General features: G+C 42.9%; 1 protein-coding gene across 3 annotated transcripts in view; it reads right to left on the reverse strand.

Annotated features, from left to right (window-relative positions):
• Positions 1–16,722, reverse strand: part of ADAMTSL1 (ADAMTS like 1) — a 1,178,053-nt gene that overhangs the window by 58,863 nt on the left and 1,102,468 nt on the right. For all 3 annotated transcript variants that reach the window (XM_077475229.1, XM_077475230.1, XM_077475231.1), the window contains one exon: positions 1,736–1,915. In XM_077475229.1, coding sequence (XP_077331355.1) covers positions 1,736–1,915 — 180 coding nt within the window. The remainder of the gene's footprint in view (positions 1–1,735; positions 1,916–16,722) is intronic.

Here is a 16,722-nt window from a genome sequence, read left to right on the forward strand (position 1 = left end):
CCTGCCAAGCTAAATATGTGGAGCTGCATCGTAATTTCCACAGCTTTGTTCTGAAAGTGGGAGTCCAAAAACTCTGCCATCTTGAATTGATAATAAGGCATTCTAGGAGGGTGTTCATTAATTCACCCTATGCAAAGTGTATCCAAAACCATGCCAGAGTGTAGCAACACCAAAACCTTTTGTACAGCCCAAATCTGAAATACTGGCAGGAGATTATTGTAAGATATGATATCTTAATTAGTGCTATTAAATTATAGCTAAGACCTGGTTCACACCTATGCATGTGTTAGTCATTTTCAGTTTTACACAAACCCACTTCAGTCCATTTAACATGATTTCCTATGGGTCATGTTCACACCTGTGCATTTTATGCAAGGGCCAGGTATTTTTTTCTGGATTTTGGTTTTATAGACTTCAATGGATCAAAATTGTGTATTGAAAAACACAAAATGCACCTGGAATATGCAAACTGCAACCTGCATAGGTGTGAATCAGGCCTAAAGCCAATTTTTGGTAATCACATCAGGTTTACTTCTGCTGTCTGTATACCATTGGTGACATTTACCTTAATCCAGTCCTGTAGATACAATAGAGAAATCTATCCAAAGTGTGATAAATTCTTGCTTAAGCCTGGCCATACAGGTAACATTTTTTTCCCTTCAGTCTGCAGACTAAATGGAAAAAAAATACAGACTCCCCCATTCAAGGTACACATTGTGAATAGATAAATCTCTCATAGCGACTATTGTATTTTGACAGCATGCCCTGCCAGGTCTATAAACACCTGAATATTGCTTGAATCTGCTTGGATGCTGCCGCTATTTGGTCAACAATTTTCCACCCAGCTCCTTTAATTTTTCAGTTAAGGGATGTGACTGGTTGACTGGTTCATCAGGAACAGTGGTCACTGTAACAGGTGTCCCCATTTAAAGGTTTTCCCTCTACAACTTAGTAAACACGGGCCGAGATCAGTGAGATCGGCCGGTTAAAAACTGTCCGTCACTCTGCCCATGTGTATGGCAGCTGGTCCGACAGAAGCCGGCCATTCTGCCTGCTTCTATCGGATGAGAATGCTGGAAAGCCAGCAGCCGACCAGCTCCAGATCACACTCTCAGCCTATGGCTGAGAGCACTGACTGGAGTGTTCTGGTGGGAGGGTCAGCCCCCTGTTAGAACACAGTAGCACAACAGGGGAGATCACTGTACTAACATTGGATTTTTAGTACATCGGCTCTGACCGGAGTTGTGAGCTTTTTTTCGTTCAACTTGCTGGGGTGAACGGAAAAAAAATGAGTGCTGTGTACTAGGCTTATTTCTGCTCTGGTGACAAGGCAACATTTTGCATTTTCCCTCACTTTTATTCTCTGTACCAATAGTCACATTAGATACAAATAGATACATTAATTTCGGGGGAAACATTGTTAATTAGTGTAAAAGGTGTTTTCTAAGTATGTTATATAAAATGTAGTGTAATGTGCAAAGTGTGTAGGACTATAGGAACTATATAAAATTCATAACTGATATGTGCGAACATAACCCTATTACTACTAAAGCCTTAGTGCACTTTGAACATACCGACTGCGCATTATACTGCTTGATTAAATAAACCTGCATACATAGCACTGTCCATATGCTATCAATTTTAGAAAGTGGGATGGCTATGTGAAGTACATAACAATTTGTTGGTAAAATATCACAAAAAAAAAAATCAACTTTTCGACTAAAAGTGTATATACCTATGACTTGAAGTTGGGTTGATTCTGATACCTCTCCATGTATGTTAGCTGCTTTGCATGCATACAGTCCCTGGTCGGTATACGTTATATTTGCCAGAAACAAAGATGCATCACTGTGGTGGGGCACATGGTGTAATCTGCTTTTATTTCTAAACCAAGTCACATCAGCCTCCGGAAGACCTGCAGAAACAAAATTTGCACTAATGAAACATTATTTTACTGTAAAAAATATATAGTAGCCATCGGATTTATCATTTGTCTTAGTAAAACCTCCCCTGTGTTGACCCACAGTTTCCAGAGTCAAACTTTTGTTCTCAAACTGTCATTTTCCAGTGCAAGTTATGAAGTGTTTTGTGGCATATATTAAGCAAATCAAAGGGGAGAAGGGAGGGACTATATTGAGAGGTGTCTGGTACGTACGGGAACTGAAGTCATTCAAGTATGATATATTGGAGCCAAGTTATGTGTAAGAAACTAATAAAAAGGCAGAGATAACTTTCCCTGTTACTCTGGATCTACTGATCATTTTGATATGCAGTTTTCACAGAATGTAATGTCTGCTTATGCATTTTGTCTCCATATGCTTTGTTTGAATTGCCCAGTTTATAAAAGTCCTCAATAAAAAAAGTCCACAACATGCCCGTCATTGTTAGCCACAAAAACCACCACTTTGTTTTTATAAGTTTGAGTTCTCTGACTTGAGGGCTAAGTCTCACCATTGGTCATAAAAATACTGGCACCCTCCTTGGATAGGGTAATGACATTTGGTGTGGTCAGGGCCGCTGATAGGCCAGTACAACTGGCCCTGCTGTACCGGGCCTGACCAGCGGGGGGGCCCAGGCAACCTGAACTACAAAGTCAATTTTTAATGAAAAAAAAATATTCTCCTCCACCGATCACCGTCCGCACCCCCCGCCATCAACACAGTGCTGACTCTGCTCACCGCTACATGGAGAGATAGCGGGTTGTTTACTGATTGATCGGAGCTCACTGATAGCTCCGGATCACAGCCAGGGACAGCTGCTCAGAGCCAGCGCTGACACTTCCATCCTCCCCTCACAAGCAGGAAAGGAGAGAGAGCTGCTAATGCTGCTGCTCCTCCTCCTTCCGCCCACTTCTCCTGTCTGCCCCGCTGACCCATCAGGGGATGGAGCCAGTGTCGGACCAAATCCCGAACTTCCGGCACTGCGCTCCACTCAAGGAGGATTCTTAGCTAGGCCAGTCTGTTCCTCCGCTCGGTGCCTCTCTCCCCGCTCCACCTCTCAGCTCCGCCCCCCCATCTTCGGCTCTCACGGTACCTTATTCATGCCGGTAAGGCAATACAAATGATGTGGATCTTAAAGAGGGCAAGGGGTGCTGCTATAAGGGGGGTCTCTAGGTGGGGTACGCTGATGTAATGGGTATCTTTCTTTCCTTCCACTCCCCCTGTACCACTTACCCTCCCTCTGTGCTGTGCCTTACTCTTTTGTCCTGTGCCCACTTACCCTCCCATGTACTGTACCCTCCTGCTGCTCAGTCCTGTGCCCACTTACCCTCCCCCTGTGCTGTGCCCTCCTCCCCCCTGTACTGTGACCACTTACCCTCCCTCCTGTGCTGTGCCCACTCCCCCTCCCCCTGTACTGTACCCTCCTGCCCCCTGTACTGTGCCCACTTACCCTCCTCCTGTGCTGTGCCCTCCTCCCCCCTGTACTGTGCCCACTTACCCTCCCCCTGTGCTGTGCCCTCCTGCCCCCTGTACTGTGCCCACTTACCCTCCCCCTGTGCTGTGCCCTCCTGACCTCTGTACTGTGCCCACTTATCCTCCCCATCTTCTGTGCCCTCCTGCTCCCCTGGTACTGTACCCTCCTGCCCCCTGTATTGTCCACTTACCCTCCCCCTGTACTGTACCCTCCTACCCCCTGTACTGTGCCCACTTACCCTCCCCCTATGCTGTGCCCTCCTGCCCCCTGTACTGTGCCCACTTACCCTCCCCTCTGTGCTGCGCCTTCCTGCTCCCCCTGTACTGCCCCATCCTGCCCCTGTACTGTGCCCACTTACCCTCCCCTTGTGCTGTGCCCTCCTACCCCCTGTACTGTGCCCACTTACCCTCCCTCCTGTGCTGTACCTTCCTGCTCCCCCTGTTCTGTACCCTCCTGCCCCCTGTACTGTTCCCACTTACCTCCCCTGTTCTGTGCCTTCCTGCTCCCCCTGTACTGTACCCTCCTGCCCCCTGTACTATGTCCACTTACCTTCCACTGTACTGTGCCCACTTACTCTCCCCCTGTGCTGTGCCCTCCTGCTCCCTCCTTTACTATACCCTCCTGCCCCCTGTACTGTGCCCACTTACCCTCCCCCTGTGCCGTGCCCTCCTGCTCCCCCTGTACTGTTCCCTCCTGCCCCCGTACTCTGTCCACTCCCCCCCCCCTGTTCTGTGCCTTCCTGCTCCCCCTGTACTGTACCCTCCTTCCCCCTGTACTATGCCCACTTACCTTCCACTGTACTGTGCCCACTTACCCTCCCCCTGTGCTGTGCCCTCATGCTCCCCCTGTACTGTTCCCTCCTGCCCCCGTACTCTGTCCACTCCCCCCCCCTGTTCTGTGCCTTCCTGCTCCCCCTGTACTGTACCCTCCTTCCCCCTGTACTATGCCCACTTACCTTCCACTGTACTGTGCCCACTTACCCTCCCCCTGTGCTGTGCCCTCATGCTCCCTCCTTTACTATACCCTCTTGCCCCCTGTACTGTGCCCACTTGCCCTCCCTCCCTGTGCTGTACACTCCTGCCCCCTGTACTGTGCCTGCTTACCCTTCCCCTGTGCTGTGTCCTGCTCCCCCCTGTACTGTGTCCAATTACCCTCCTTATACAGTTATTTATCACTTGAATTATTTTTCCCATTGTGGGTGTGAGTGGGGCCTCATGCCTAAGTTTTGCCTAAGGCCCCACAAAGCCTAGAGCCGCCTCTGCCCTGCCAATACACCTGAAAACTATCTACAGTAAACTATCTTTAACGAGACCTGGCTTGTTGTTTTTTTCAACCTTTGTCATTTGTTTAATATCCCCAATTCAATTTCAAAATACCATTTTATTTATTCATTAATGGTTTGTATTACATATAGATATTAACGAGGTCTGTTCTCATCTGAAAACAGTATTTCTTTTGGATAATCAAACCTATAACTGGCTGGAGAAAAACAAATATTACTTGTAGACAAACCTACACTTTGTTTCAAGGCGGGGTCTGGGGAGGGGCAATGGGTGGGGCCAGGGGTGGGGCTGAAGGCAGGACCAGGGGCGGGGCCAGGGTGGAGCTGAAGGGGGCCCCATCAAGTAGGCTGTACGGGGCCCCATGATTTCTATCAGCGGCCCTGGGTGTGGTCAGTGCCTAAAGTCTAGAAACCCTGCATAACAAAGGCAATAGCAGACATGTTGTGATGCCCACATAGTCAAACACTCTCTCTAGCTAATTATTATGATTATCCTTGGGCTGCCTGTAGTCCCTCTCTGGGCTAGCACAAGCATCAGCAGACGGTCAGCATTAATATTCCAAATCAAACTGAGAGCACAACTCTTTGTCACAGTGGAGGAGAAGAGAGCTGGGAGAAGGTGTGCACATGTATAGCTAGAAGGAATGGAAAATTACTGGACACTTGGAGATTAGGTAAAGGGGAAGGCAGACTGGGCTAAAACCGCCCTTGCATTTTATTGCCTTTTATTTGCATTATCACATTTGCTTGCCTGTTGCTTGTGTATTGAAAGGGTTTTCCTTTTTTGACCATGTGTTGTCTTGATTGCTCATTTGTTTGTCCTGATGTTGTCATAAATGTCTGTTTGTTGCTCATGTATTGTCACAATTATAACCACAATTACCAGTTTAATGCCCATGTACTGACACAAATGCATGCTTGTTACCCACTTACGGCCACAAGTGCTCATTTGTTGCCAATGTATTCTCACAGCTGCTTGTTGTGCCAAAATATCTCCAATTGCCCATTAGTTGTTCATGTATTTCCACACTTGGATGATAAAACACGTATGTGTGTTGCCCATGTTCTTTGACCAAATATTGTCATGACTGTCAATGTACTATAGGCTTTTTGGCATAAACACCCGTGTGTTGCTTGCATGTGGGGCTCCACGTATTTGTTCACATTTCATATAGGGCCGCACATTGATTTCATTGGGCTGCTATGTGTGAGAAACACTCAAAATATGCTCCCGACACTTTTGAGAAATCATGCTGCACCATAGCACATGGTGCTGTGGCACCATGAATTTTGGCATGTGTAAAAATGTGCATATTCGCAAATGTGTAGGGGGGTCATTAAGAATTACTGGCGCATATACAAAAGGGCAGTGTGTTTCTGTGCATTGGGGGAAAGCGTGCGATTTTGAGCAAGATTCCGCAACCAACGAATGTGAACATAGCTTCAGTACTATGTTGTTAACTGTGTGGGGCCCAGTCACTCTTGTGACCTCCCACCTGCCAGGCATCCTGATTGGTTCCTAAATGTAAGCCTCAGTAACCTTTTTGGGTGGTTTATATGCTGCAATGTATGGCTGAAATTGCATCGATTTGGCACCAAAATGGCACAGGACCCTTTTTTTTGTCCGCACTGAAATCGGATTGTATGGGTGTGCAAACCCATGCGATCCGAGTTCTGTACCATCTGAACTCTGAACTTATCTGGGGTGTCATTAATTTTCTATTGACACCCCAAGCGTTTTGCAGAGGGCAGTGTGAACTGCCTGCGATTGATATGCAATGTGGGAACCCACACTGGAATTATGCTGGTTCCCGCATCGCATACCTGTGAACCCAGCCTTACAGGAAAAGCCAATATTAGCTGATATCATTAGGTAACTATGTTTCTAGAACTTCTGACAAGAGTTTTTCAATAAAAAAATAAATGTCTTCTTTTGCATTTTGTCATCATACAGTCAGTATGAATTGCTAGCCTTGTGACAGGTTTACATTAAAATAAACCTATTGTGAGTGAAACATGGGAGCTTTAATTGCTGACACCCTTCTGAAAATACTAACTCTCTGAATGATGTGATTCATAGGCTTCCATATGTTTAAAAAATTCACAGTAAAGCTTGACATCTTATTCTGCATACTTCTGGGACTGTCCTAGAACTCTGTCAGGAACGTAACTAGCAATACTGAAGCAAGAGTGTGGCAGCCAGGAAACTAGCATTTGCCAAACTTCTGTTGCTCTTATGGCAGATTTCTTTTAAAGTGTCTCTAAACCCAAAAATAAAATATAATATATATTTTATATATATTTTCCAGGCCTTGTTCCCCTTTTTATTTTTACCTTGTAATCCTGTGAATAACACACTTCCTGTCTAGGATGAGAGACTAGACTCCTCCATTGTATCTATCATTAGAATCATAGTTGCCACCCAGGCTGTACTATAACTATGTCTGCTTTGTTCATCTCATTTACATAAGAGCTAATAGGATTAGGAATTTACACAAGAAAGGTAAAGTTGTATGTGCTTTTTGTTAAGTTCACAAGAAGCAACACGGACATGACATTTCTGGGAAGATCAACATATATTTTTTGAAATTCCTGAAGATGTCCTTAGCCTAAAAAATAAACCAATTGCAGCCATTACATCTGGACTGGTAAGCTGCAACATATTCAATTTTAATTAAGACTGTTACTATTTAGGTCAGCTTTAAAGGGCCGGAAAAGTATTCCCTCCCTGCACACATCAGCTTGTAATCAAGATTTAATGGACCAATTAATCTTGTAGGTAGTATGAAGACTTTTATAACATTTATGGGATACCATGACATGCTGATAACTGCTGATATGTGACATAGCCCTTTTTATATGTGCTTCACATGTTCTGATGCAATTTAAATACAGATAGCTACACATTATATCTACATAATCACCACTAGGTGGCAAAAGAGTATTGTTTGTTTTCATGGTAAGAAGGACGTAATTATTTTTTCCTTTAGAATTTATCCATTTTAATTAACTAATAGTAAGAATTTAGTAGGTTTTACAATGTTTACAGTCCATTTTGTAGCAAATATGCTTTAATGCTTAATTTCAAGCATTTTTTCTTTTTCTTTTTTTCTTCTTTACTTTTGAATAGAGTAAGCATGACGTCCTGTCCTGACATGAGGTCAAAAAATGGGGGATGCTGTTGTCACCTACACAGGAAGACACAGACAACAAGAACTGTCACAACCTCCAACCTTTCCTCAAATAAATAAACGTGTTTTTATGTGTTTTCCATGAAGGGCTTCCCATCGCTAAGGCTGGGCTCACATTGGTGCGATGTGGAAAACCCTGCGAATCCCACCTCAAAGGCCTGCGGTTCACACTGACATCTGCAAACCGCTGCGCGTGTCAATGTAACATTAATGACCCCACCCCCAGATCGGTTCGCAGATTGCAGTGAAATGGTGCAGGATTCGAATCGCATAGGTGTGAACACCCATGCGATCAGATTTCAGTGTGGACCAAAAAAAGGGTCCTGCACCATTTTGGTGTGAATGCGATGTGATTTCAGCCATACATTCTGTATGGCTGAATTCGCATCGCACAGACATTGCCTGTGATCTGCACAGCAATACGTTGCAAATCACATGCAATGTCTGTGATCGAACAAGTGTGAACCCAGCCTCATTGTCTTTAACCACTTCAGCCCTGGAAGGATTTGCCCCCTTAATGACCAGAGCATTTTTTGCGATATGGCACTGCGTTGCTTTAACTGACAACTGCGCGCTTGTGCAATGTGACATCCAAACAAAATTGACGTCCTTTTTTTCCCACAAATAGGACTTTCTTTTGGTGGTATTTGATCACCTCTGCGGTTTTTAATTTTATTGCACTTTAAAGAAAAAACAATGACAATTTTGAAAAAAAAAGCAATATTTATTTATTTTTTTGCTATAATAAATACCCCCAAAAAAATATAAAAAAAACGAATTTCTTCCTCAGTTTAGGAGGATATGTATTCTTCAATATATTTTTGGTAAAAAAAATCACAATAAGTGTATATTGATTGGTTTATAAAAAGTTATAGTGTCTACAAAATAGGGTATAGATTTATGGCATTTTTTTTTTATTAGTAAAAGCGGTGATCAGCGATTTTTATCGGGATTGCGAAATTGCGTCAGAGCTAAAAATAGCCACTGATTACTGCATAAATATCACTGGCAGGGAAGGGTTTAAACACTAGGGGGCGATCAAAGGGTTAAGTGTGTTCCCTCATTGTGTTCTAACTGTAGGGGGGTGGGCCCACTAGGATGTGACAGAGATCACTGCTCCCGATGACAGGGAACAGTAGATCCCTGTCTTGTCACTAGGCAGAACAGGGAAATGCATTGTTTACATAGGCATCTCCCCATTCTGCCTCTCCTTGCTACGATTGCGGGCCACAGGCGGACATTGAGTCTGTGGGACCCGCAGGCTTGTGCACGCGCGCCCGCTAGCCTGTGATGATGGAGGGATGCACAGGTACGCCCATTTGCCCGTGCCATTTTGCCGAAGTACATCGTTGTGCAGTAGTTGGCAAGTGGTTAAAGTGAGGGAAAATGTGATTAGATCCTCAATCAGCTATACACAAATTGAATGGTTTGTTTGGGGTTTTTTCTCATATTACTTATTACAGTTTGGCCTCCAGTAATTTTTTCAGCTTTCCATCTATTAAATCTTCTGCCCTTGTTGTTTTAAAGAGAAAGTAAACCCTGATGAGTTTACTTCCTCTTTCATTCCCTGTAAAGGCAAAGCATAGTGGACTACTATGCATCGCATAGTAGTCCATTATGTGTCACTTACCTGACACAGGAGCCAGCGAAGTCACCGCTGTCCCCTGTAGTTCCGAGCGTCCATCTTCTTGGTGGGTCTCCGTGGGTCTCGCTGCTCGGTGCTGTGATTCGCCGGAGCAGCGATGACGTCACTCCCGCACATGCGCACAGGAGCTGAGACTTGCGTCATTGCCGTCATCGACGATGCCCCGCTCAGTGTGCCTGCGCGCCGCTGTCTACGGCGCATGCGCCGTAGATAGCGGTGCCCGTCTTCAGGCAAATATCTCCTAAACTGTATAGGTTTAGGAGATATTTCTTGGACCTACAGGTAAGCCTTAATCTAGGCTTACCTGTAGGTCAAAGTGGTTTGTAAGGGTTTACAACCACTTTAAGTTTGGATAGTAAAACATTTCTTTTCTACCAGTAAATACCTTATACAGCCCACTTCCTGTTTCTTGTCTGGTAAAAAGCCTAGGCATTTGACATCATGCACAGCTCTCTCTCTCACTCTTGTGAGAGTTCATCAGGAAGGGAGGGGGGATGAGTCATAGGAGGGCCAAACAGAGCTGCAGTGCTGGAGGTGTGTCTGTGTAAATCCAGGAAGTGAACAGGCAGCAGCCTCAGCTGCCCACTGTTAAAATGGTTGCAGCCAGACTCAGTGGAGATTTCTGCAACATATAAGTACAGAATCACAGTATATATAAAATAATATGCAAAGTGGTTGGAGGGAAGCTTCAGAATGGCAAAGATGTTTTTATTACAAATTATGTGAGCAGACTGCATTTTCTCTTTAGCCGGTTCCCGACCAGCTCACGTACATATACTGTGGCACAATGGCACCGCTGCGCGAAATCCCGTACCTGTATGGGGCACGCCCGCACGTCCCTGCCATGTGCATCTGATTTGTTCCAGAACCGATCAATCTTCAGGTCCAGGACAAGGATTTACGGCCTGGACCTGCTGCTCTGTTCTGGCAAATTAAATCCTTGTGATGTCCTCTCCCTTCGTGGATCTCTTTTTGTTCCAGAGAGAGGAGAGAGGACATCTCACAGTATGTTGCACCAACACTACACTGACACCAGTACACATAGGTACACTTGTGACCCCCCAATCGCCCCCCCCCCCTCCCCCAGTTAACTCCTTCACTCCCTGTCACAGTGTCACCCAGTGCAGTTGTCAGATTTTTCACTGATCACTGTACTGGTGTAATTTGTGACACTAATCAGAATTAGGACACTTGGTGGTAGGCCCAGGTAGCTTTAGGGTACCCCTAACCCCCCTAATAAAGGTTTAACCCTTTGATCACCCCCTGTCACCAGTGATTACCATATTAGTGTTACGGGTGACTCTGGTTAGTTAGTTTTTTTTTATAGCGTCAGGGTACCCACCGTATATTACCTAAATAAAGATTTAGCCCCCTAATCACCCAGTGGGTGACATCAGTTAGGTTTTAGCTTTAGTTAGGGTCTGCGTCGCCCTAGGCAGCATCATATTAGTAGCATTAATGCTAACACCCACACACACCATACACCTCCCTTAGTAGTATAGTGTCTGATTGGATCAATATCTTTGATCTGATCAGATCTATACTAGCATCCCCATTAGTTTAGGATTCCCAAAAACACAGTGTTAGCGGAATCAGCCCAGATACCTGCCAGCACCTGCGTTTAGCCCCTCTGCCCTGTCCAGCCCACCCAAGTGCAGTATCAATTGATCACTGTCCCTTACAAAACACATAACTGCAGCGTTCACAGAATCAAGCCTGATCCCTGCAAACGCTAACAGTTTTTTTGGTAGCGTTTGAAGCAGTTGCTGACAGTCAGGTGCTCTATTTTCCTGTGAGTCTCACTAGTTGTAGCAGTAAATTTAAAGGCCAAAATTTCCAGTCGAAAGTACACTAGTGAAGAGGCCTAAACGTTTCCAAGCATGATAGATGCTGAAAAGAGTGAAGAAGAAGTCACCCATCTGACAGATTCAGGCTCAGAATACGATCCTGTAAACAGCAGCGGCACCCTGACAGATAGCTCTGATGATGGAGTAGTGGTCCCTGCCAAGCGCTGCAGTAACACTTGGTGACATGGCGAATTCCTTAAGTGTAGTTCAAGCTGGTGAGGTGGCTAGCACAAATAGTGTCCCGCATCCACCAAGAAGACAAAGACAGGCCAGTTGAGCCCATAATGCCCTTCCTGCGGCATTTGCCAATCAGAATTGGGAGCCCACCACTTCTGGAGCACCCATACTTCCCCTATTCACTGGCCAACCCGGAATTCTGGTGGAAACAGTTGACTTTACGTCACTTGATTTTTATTTGCTGTTTTTGACAGAAGATCTCCATAGATCTTTTGTGGACCAAAGCAATTTGTATGCTGGTCAAGTTTTCACTGCTAATCCCCAGTTGACCCTTGCCAGAGATTGGAGACCAATTACGGTCTCTGAATTGAAGACCTTCCTGGGCCTATCCCTCCTCATGGGCATAACTAAAAAAAGTGAGTTGCTGGCCCAATTCACCATATGCCCGTGTTATCTCTCTCCGTGACCAGGATACGATACGAGCAGATCTTGCGGTTCATGCATTTTAATGACAATGAATTCTGTCATCCTCGGGGTGATCCTTAATACGATCGGCTCTAGAAAATTTGGCCCCTCGTTAACCACTTCAACCAACAGTTTGCAGCCTTGTTTACTCCCAAGCAAGTAGTCTGCATTCCCACCTAACCTATGTGAGAACAGCACTGGATCCCTGGACGGGTAAATGTCTCTTTTTTCAAAAACGTCTAAAGATCCTCTTCAAAGTAGCTTACAGTTTCTACTGTATGCATCACTATAGCATTAGCATAGTATACTACCAGGCCTAGGCAATCCTGAAACTTTGTCATTTGCCAGAAGTAATAATGATTCTCAGGATACATGTGGGCCTCTTTAAACAGTGCATTTGTTATTATTACCCTTATTTTTAGACTGGACTTGTCTTTATACTCTCTACTGAGTTAGTAGTCTAAAGTATATACACAAACATTATTGTTCCTTTGGGGTTCCAGCACTAGGGTCTGTGTGGGCCAATGCTCTTAAAACACCAGATCTGCTTTTTATTCTCATTCTGGCAGTGTATACTAAACATCATTCTATATCAAATAAATAATGTGCATATTGGATTGAAATCAACTAACATTAAACATCATTTATAACAACTTAAAATCTTATAAATATGATCCTATGCCAGATAACAGGAAACTCTATTATAAAAATCACTTATGGACATCCAAGGGCCTTCTGTCCTAATATGGAATGCACATTAATGTTATCTCCATGGGCCATAATGCACTAAGTGTCATCATTTTTTCGCTAATGTAATCTTCTGCCATAGCTTATCAAAGCCTGTCAACAGACAGCCCATTCCAATGTCTCCTGGCATTGATGGTGGGAGCCAAATGTCATATTTACATTGTGCAGCTCATCCCTCATTTTCATAGTTACAGTGTGCTGTCTAAACTGCTCATCCAGTAAACATTCACATCTCCTCCTATTCAGAGAGGGGCCTGAGTGTTGTCACAATCCTTTCATTGAGATCTGGCAGTTCCATGATAAGAGGGGTATCAATGCATTTTTATTCTGTGTTTACACACCACAGCTAGGTCATTTTCAGTCACGCACAACATAGTAATTATTTGGAAGATCCCTCTAGCAGTAATAACAATAGGAAAGTCAAATATCATCTTTTCATGACATGATTATTTAAAGTAAACTTTTACTCTAGAATGCGTATACACAAATTATTTTCTAACAGCACATTATGAGACAGTATAACCATTCAGGTTATGGTTATGCTGTCTTGTTGGATCCCTACACCAAAGAGCCAATATTTTCCATTCATTGCATTAACCTCCTTGGCGGTACGATTATTTCAGGTTTTAGGTGCTGAAAACGGTACCATTATTTTGCATGAAAATTTGGCGTTTTATATTGTAGTCCTGTAATTATTAGGAATAACTAATAAATCTGTCCAAACCAAAGTCTAGTAGACATCCTGGGTATAATAAAGTTTGAAAAATTAAATCATAAATTATAATATAAAAAATAACTATAAATAATTATACCAAATAATAATATAATAATAATAAAACTGATTCAATAATGTAATCAAATCAAAAACACTGAAATTTGCTCAGTTGCAGAATTGTCACTGTCATTACTTTTCAATATTTGATGACGGATCTCCCCACAAATCGCTATCGCTCAATTCTGCAAATTATTCTAATTTATTATCGCTGTTTTCTAGCTGGTCTAAAACCTCTTTTGATGTAAAGGGACAGTTTTGGTTGCTATGGACAATCTCCAGTTTCCAGGCATAAAGAACAGTATATATAATATAAAACGACATGCAAAGCATTGGACAGACCACTAGGGACAAAGGGGATGTGAAATAATTACATACAGAAATGTAATCTGTAAGATTACATTATACTGTATGTAATGTGTGTGTTTTACTTTTTGAATTTGGCGCCGTTCTCCGTGCCGGTGCGTCACAGCTTTTGCAGGGAATGGAGCTCAGCGATGTGATACATCGAGGGGAGGACGAGCCGCTTGCAGTGCAGGGGGGCATCACTGGATCCAGGGGATAAGGCAAGTAAGCTCATCCTGGATCCAGCGATGCGATCCCGAGTCTAGCTAATGGCACTGAATTTCACCCCGAGCCCGACTCGGGAACAACGCCAGGGGGGTTAATGATGCCCAAAAAGCCTAATACAGCTGTATGTAGTTTAGAATAAATGGCTCTATAATATTAGGCTATATTTGCATTATACAACAGTGATACTGGCTGTGCATCTGGCTTATGGGGCATAAAGGAATGAAGTACATGGCTCCAGCTGCTGTCCTGAAATTAGGAATAAACCTCATATTTTTGGGATATGTAATGAATTGACTCATGTGAATACCTTTTGTTCTAAGAAGGCTTTACTGTGCCAACCAGAAGATTGAAACACAAATGCCATAGAGATTTTATAGAGAGTCTAACAGTTTTTTTCACATTAAAAAATTATTTAAGAACTTTGAAAAGTACAAAGTGTACATAATTCAAAGGAATTCAAAGGAAATCAATGTACAGATGTATTATTATTATTATTATTATTATTATACAGGATTTATATAGGGCCAATAGTTTATGCAGCGCTTTACAATATAAAAGGGAGACAATGCAGCTATAATACAATAAAATACAAGAAGATTAAAAGGGCCCTGCTCAGAAGAGTTTATAATCTAATAGGGTGGGGCAGGTGGCACAAAAGGTTGTAACTGAGGGGAATGAGCCGATGAAGGTGGTAGAAGATTAGTTAGAGATGTGATAGGCTTTCCTGAAGATATGAGTTTTAAGGGATCACCTGAAGGTAGCAAGAGTAGTATTAGAGTTGCATATAGAAAGAAATCAAAGCAACAACTTAAAGTCTAACTGTTTTTCAGCTTAAAGTGGTTGTAAACTTCAGATATGAAATATGAACAAAGGATATCCCTCTATAGTGTGTACTTGTCTCATTTAGGAGCACTAAGTGTAATTTCTGTCGGCTGCTTTGTTCCTTTGCTATCGGCATGAATCATTTCTTACAAGTTTTCCTAACACCAAGAGAAAAAAGGTGACAGGAGAGGGACGCCTCAGCTCTGTTCCTATGAGCTGTGTGAAGGGGGTGTGTCCCTTCCCTCCAATCACCTCCCAGAGCCCCAGTGGGGGACTGCCAAAGTGGAGTGACCACTCTGTGCAATGTCATTGTACTGAGCAGGTGAGCAAAATCTCTCTTTTATTTTCATTTTTTTTTTTTAAAAAGCACCATTAATATCACTTTGAGGCATTTATAGATGATTATTTCTTTTATCTAATGCATAAAAAGCACAGTCAGACATTGCATGGAGTTGGAAAAGAAGCGCCACCTACTGTGGAAGGTCTGAAATCGATCATAGACCGGCCTTTCCCATATCTGCTAATCTATGAGTAGACTTAAGCAGGCCATACATGATTAGACTTAAGCAGGCCATACATGATTACTTTTATACATGACTAATACATACATGACTAATATATATATTAGGCTTTAATACCACTTTAATATGGCACACTTTCAATGTAGAGATAATGGTGCATGTAGACAGCAGGGATACAGGAAAATGTTTGCAAACATGAGGACAGGACAGAGGATATGTAAGTAGTCATTTCCTTCTAAATATTTTTACTTAATACAGATATTTTATCAATTTCCCTTTAAAGATAATGTATAATCCTTTTAACAATGACTGCATAGGTCTATGAGCATGAAACATTTTCCTTGGACAGTACTGAGAGGCACAATTGCACAATGTACTAATCTGGTATAGCCTAGGGTTATTTGTTTATAGCTCCAGAAGAAGAATGTGTGACAATGAGAAATACAAAGTAATGAGGTATTGTAGTATACTGAGTGAAATATGCCTGGAGATTCCCACAGACCTCTCTTCTGGGAACCATCACATCAGACCATAAAGACAGACTTGTTTACTTGCAGTGTCCTGCTCTAGCTGTGTGGGGTTTGATTTGTTTTTAAAGTCGATAAAGCAACTGCCTTCCAGACCTTGACACTCAAAAAGCTCAAAATAGAAAACATTCAGAGACTAGCAACAGAAAAAGTAACATTTAAGTATGTATTTGTATTTGAAAGAGTATCTTTAATTGCATGTAGTTGCATTATATAGTTGGATTATACCACAAACTATTTGGATTTTTTTATTTGTATGAGTATGAGTATATTTCTCCATAAAAATGTTTAAAAGGGCACCAAGAGAACCTAAAAAAATAGTTTACAGAATGACCGGGACAAAATCACGGTATATAAGGTGTCATTTTTTTTTACAATTATTTTATTTATTCAAAGAACACGGTCAAAGACAGACATCTGGGCAATCACATTATGTTATCTTACGTCACATTACATGTACATGTTGTATACAAGAGCCTGTTATTACATGCAAAGGACAATATGACATTTTCTTGTCTGAGACGCCTCTTTCATCATGTGTGATGGGTGTTTAAATCATCGTGCAGTTACTGTTTGTACACCATGATGCAGGAGTGTTACCCTTCAATGAGTCCCAGCCTGGTCCCAGTCCAGTTTTAAGTTTACTGTACTAGAAGAGTTTGGATCCCGTAACCTCGGGTCTGTGGAACCGAGGGACAGGATAGTAAGAAGGATAGCAAGAGATTATATAGAAAAAAGG

The sequence above is a fragment of the Lithobates pipiens genome, unplaced genomic scaffold (genome assembly GCF_037356315.1).
Source record: "Lithobates pipiens isolate NorthernLeopardFrog02 unplaced genomic scaffold, aLitPip1_a1.2 Scaffold_13, whole genome shotgun sequence".
Lineage (NCBI taxonomy): Eukaryota > Metazoa > Chordata > Amphibia > Anura > Ranidae > Lithobates > Lithobates pipiens.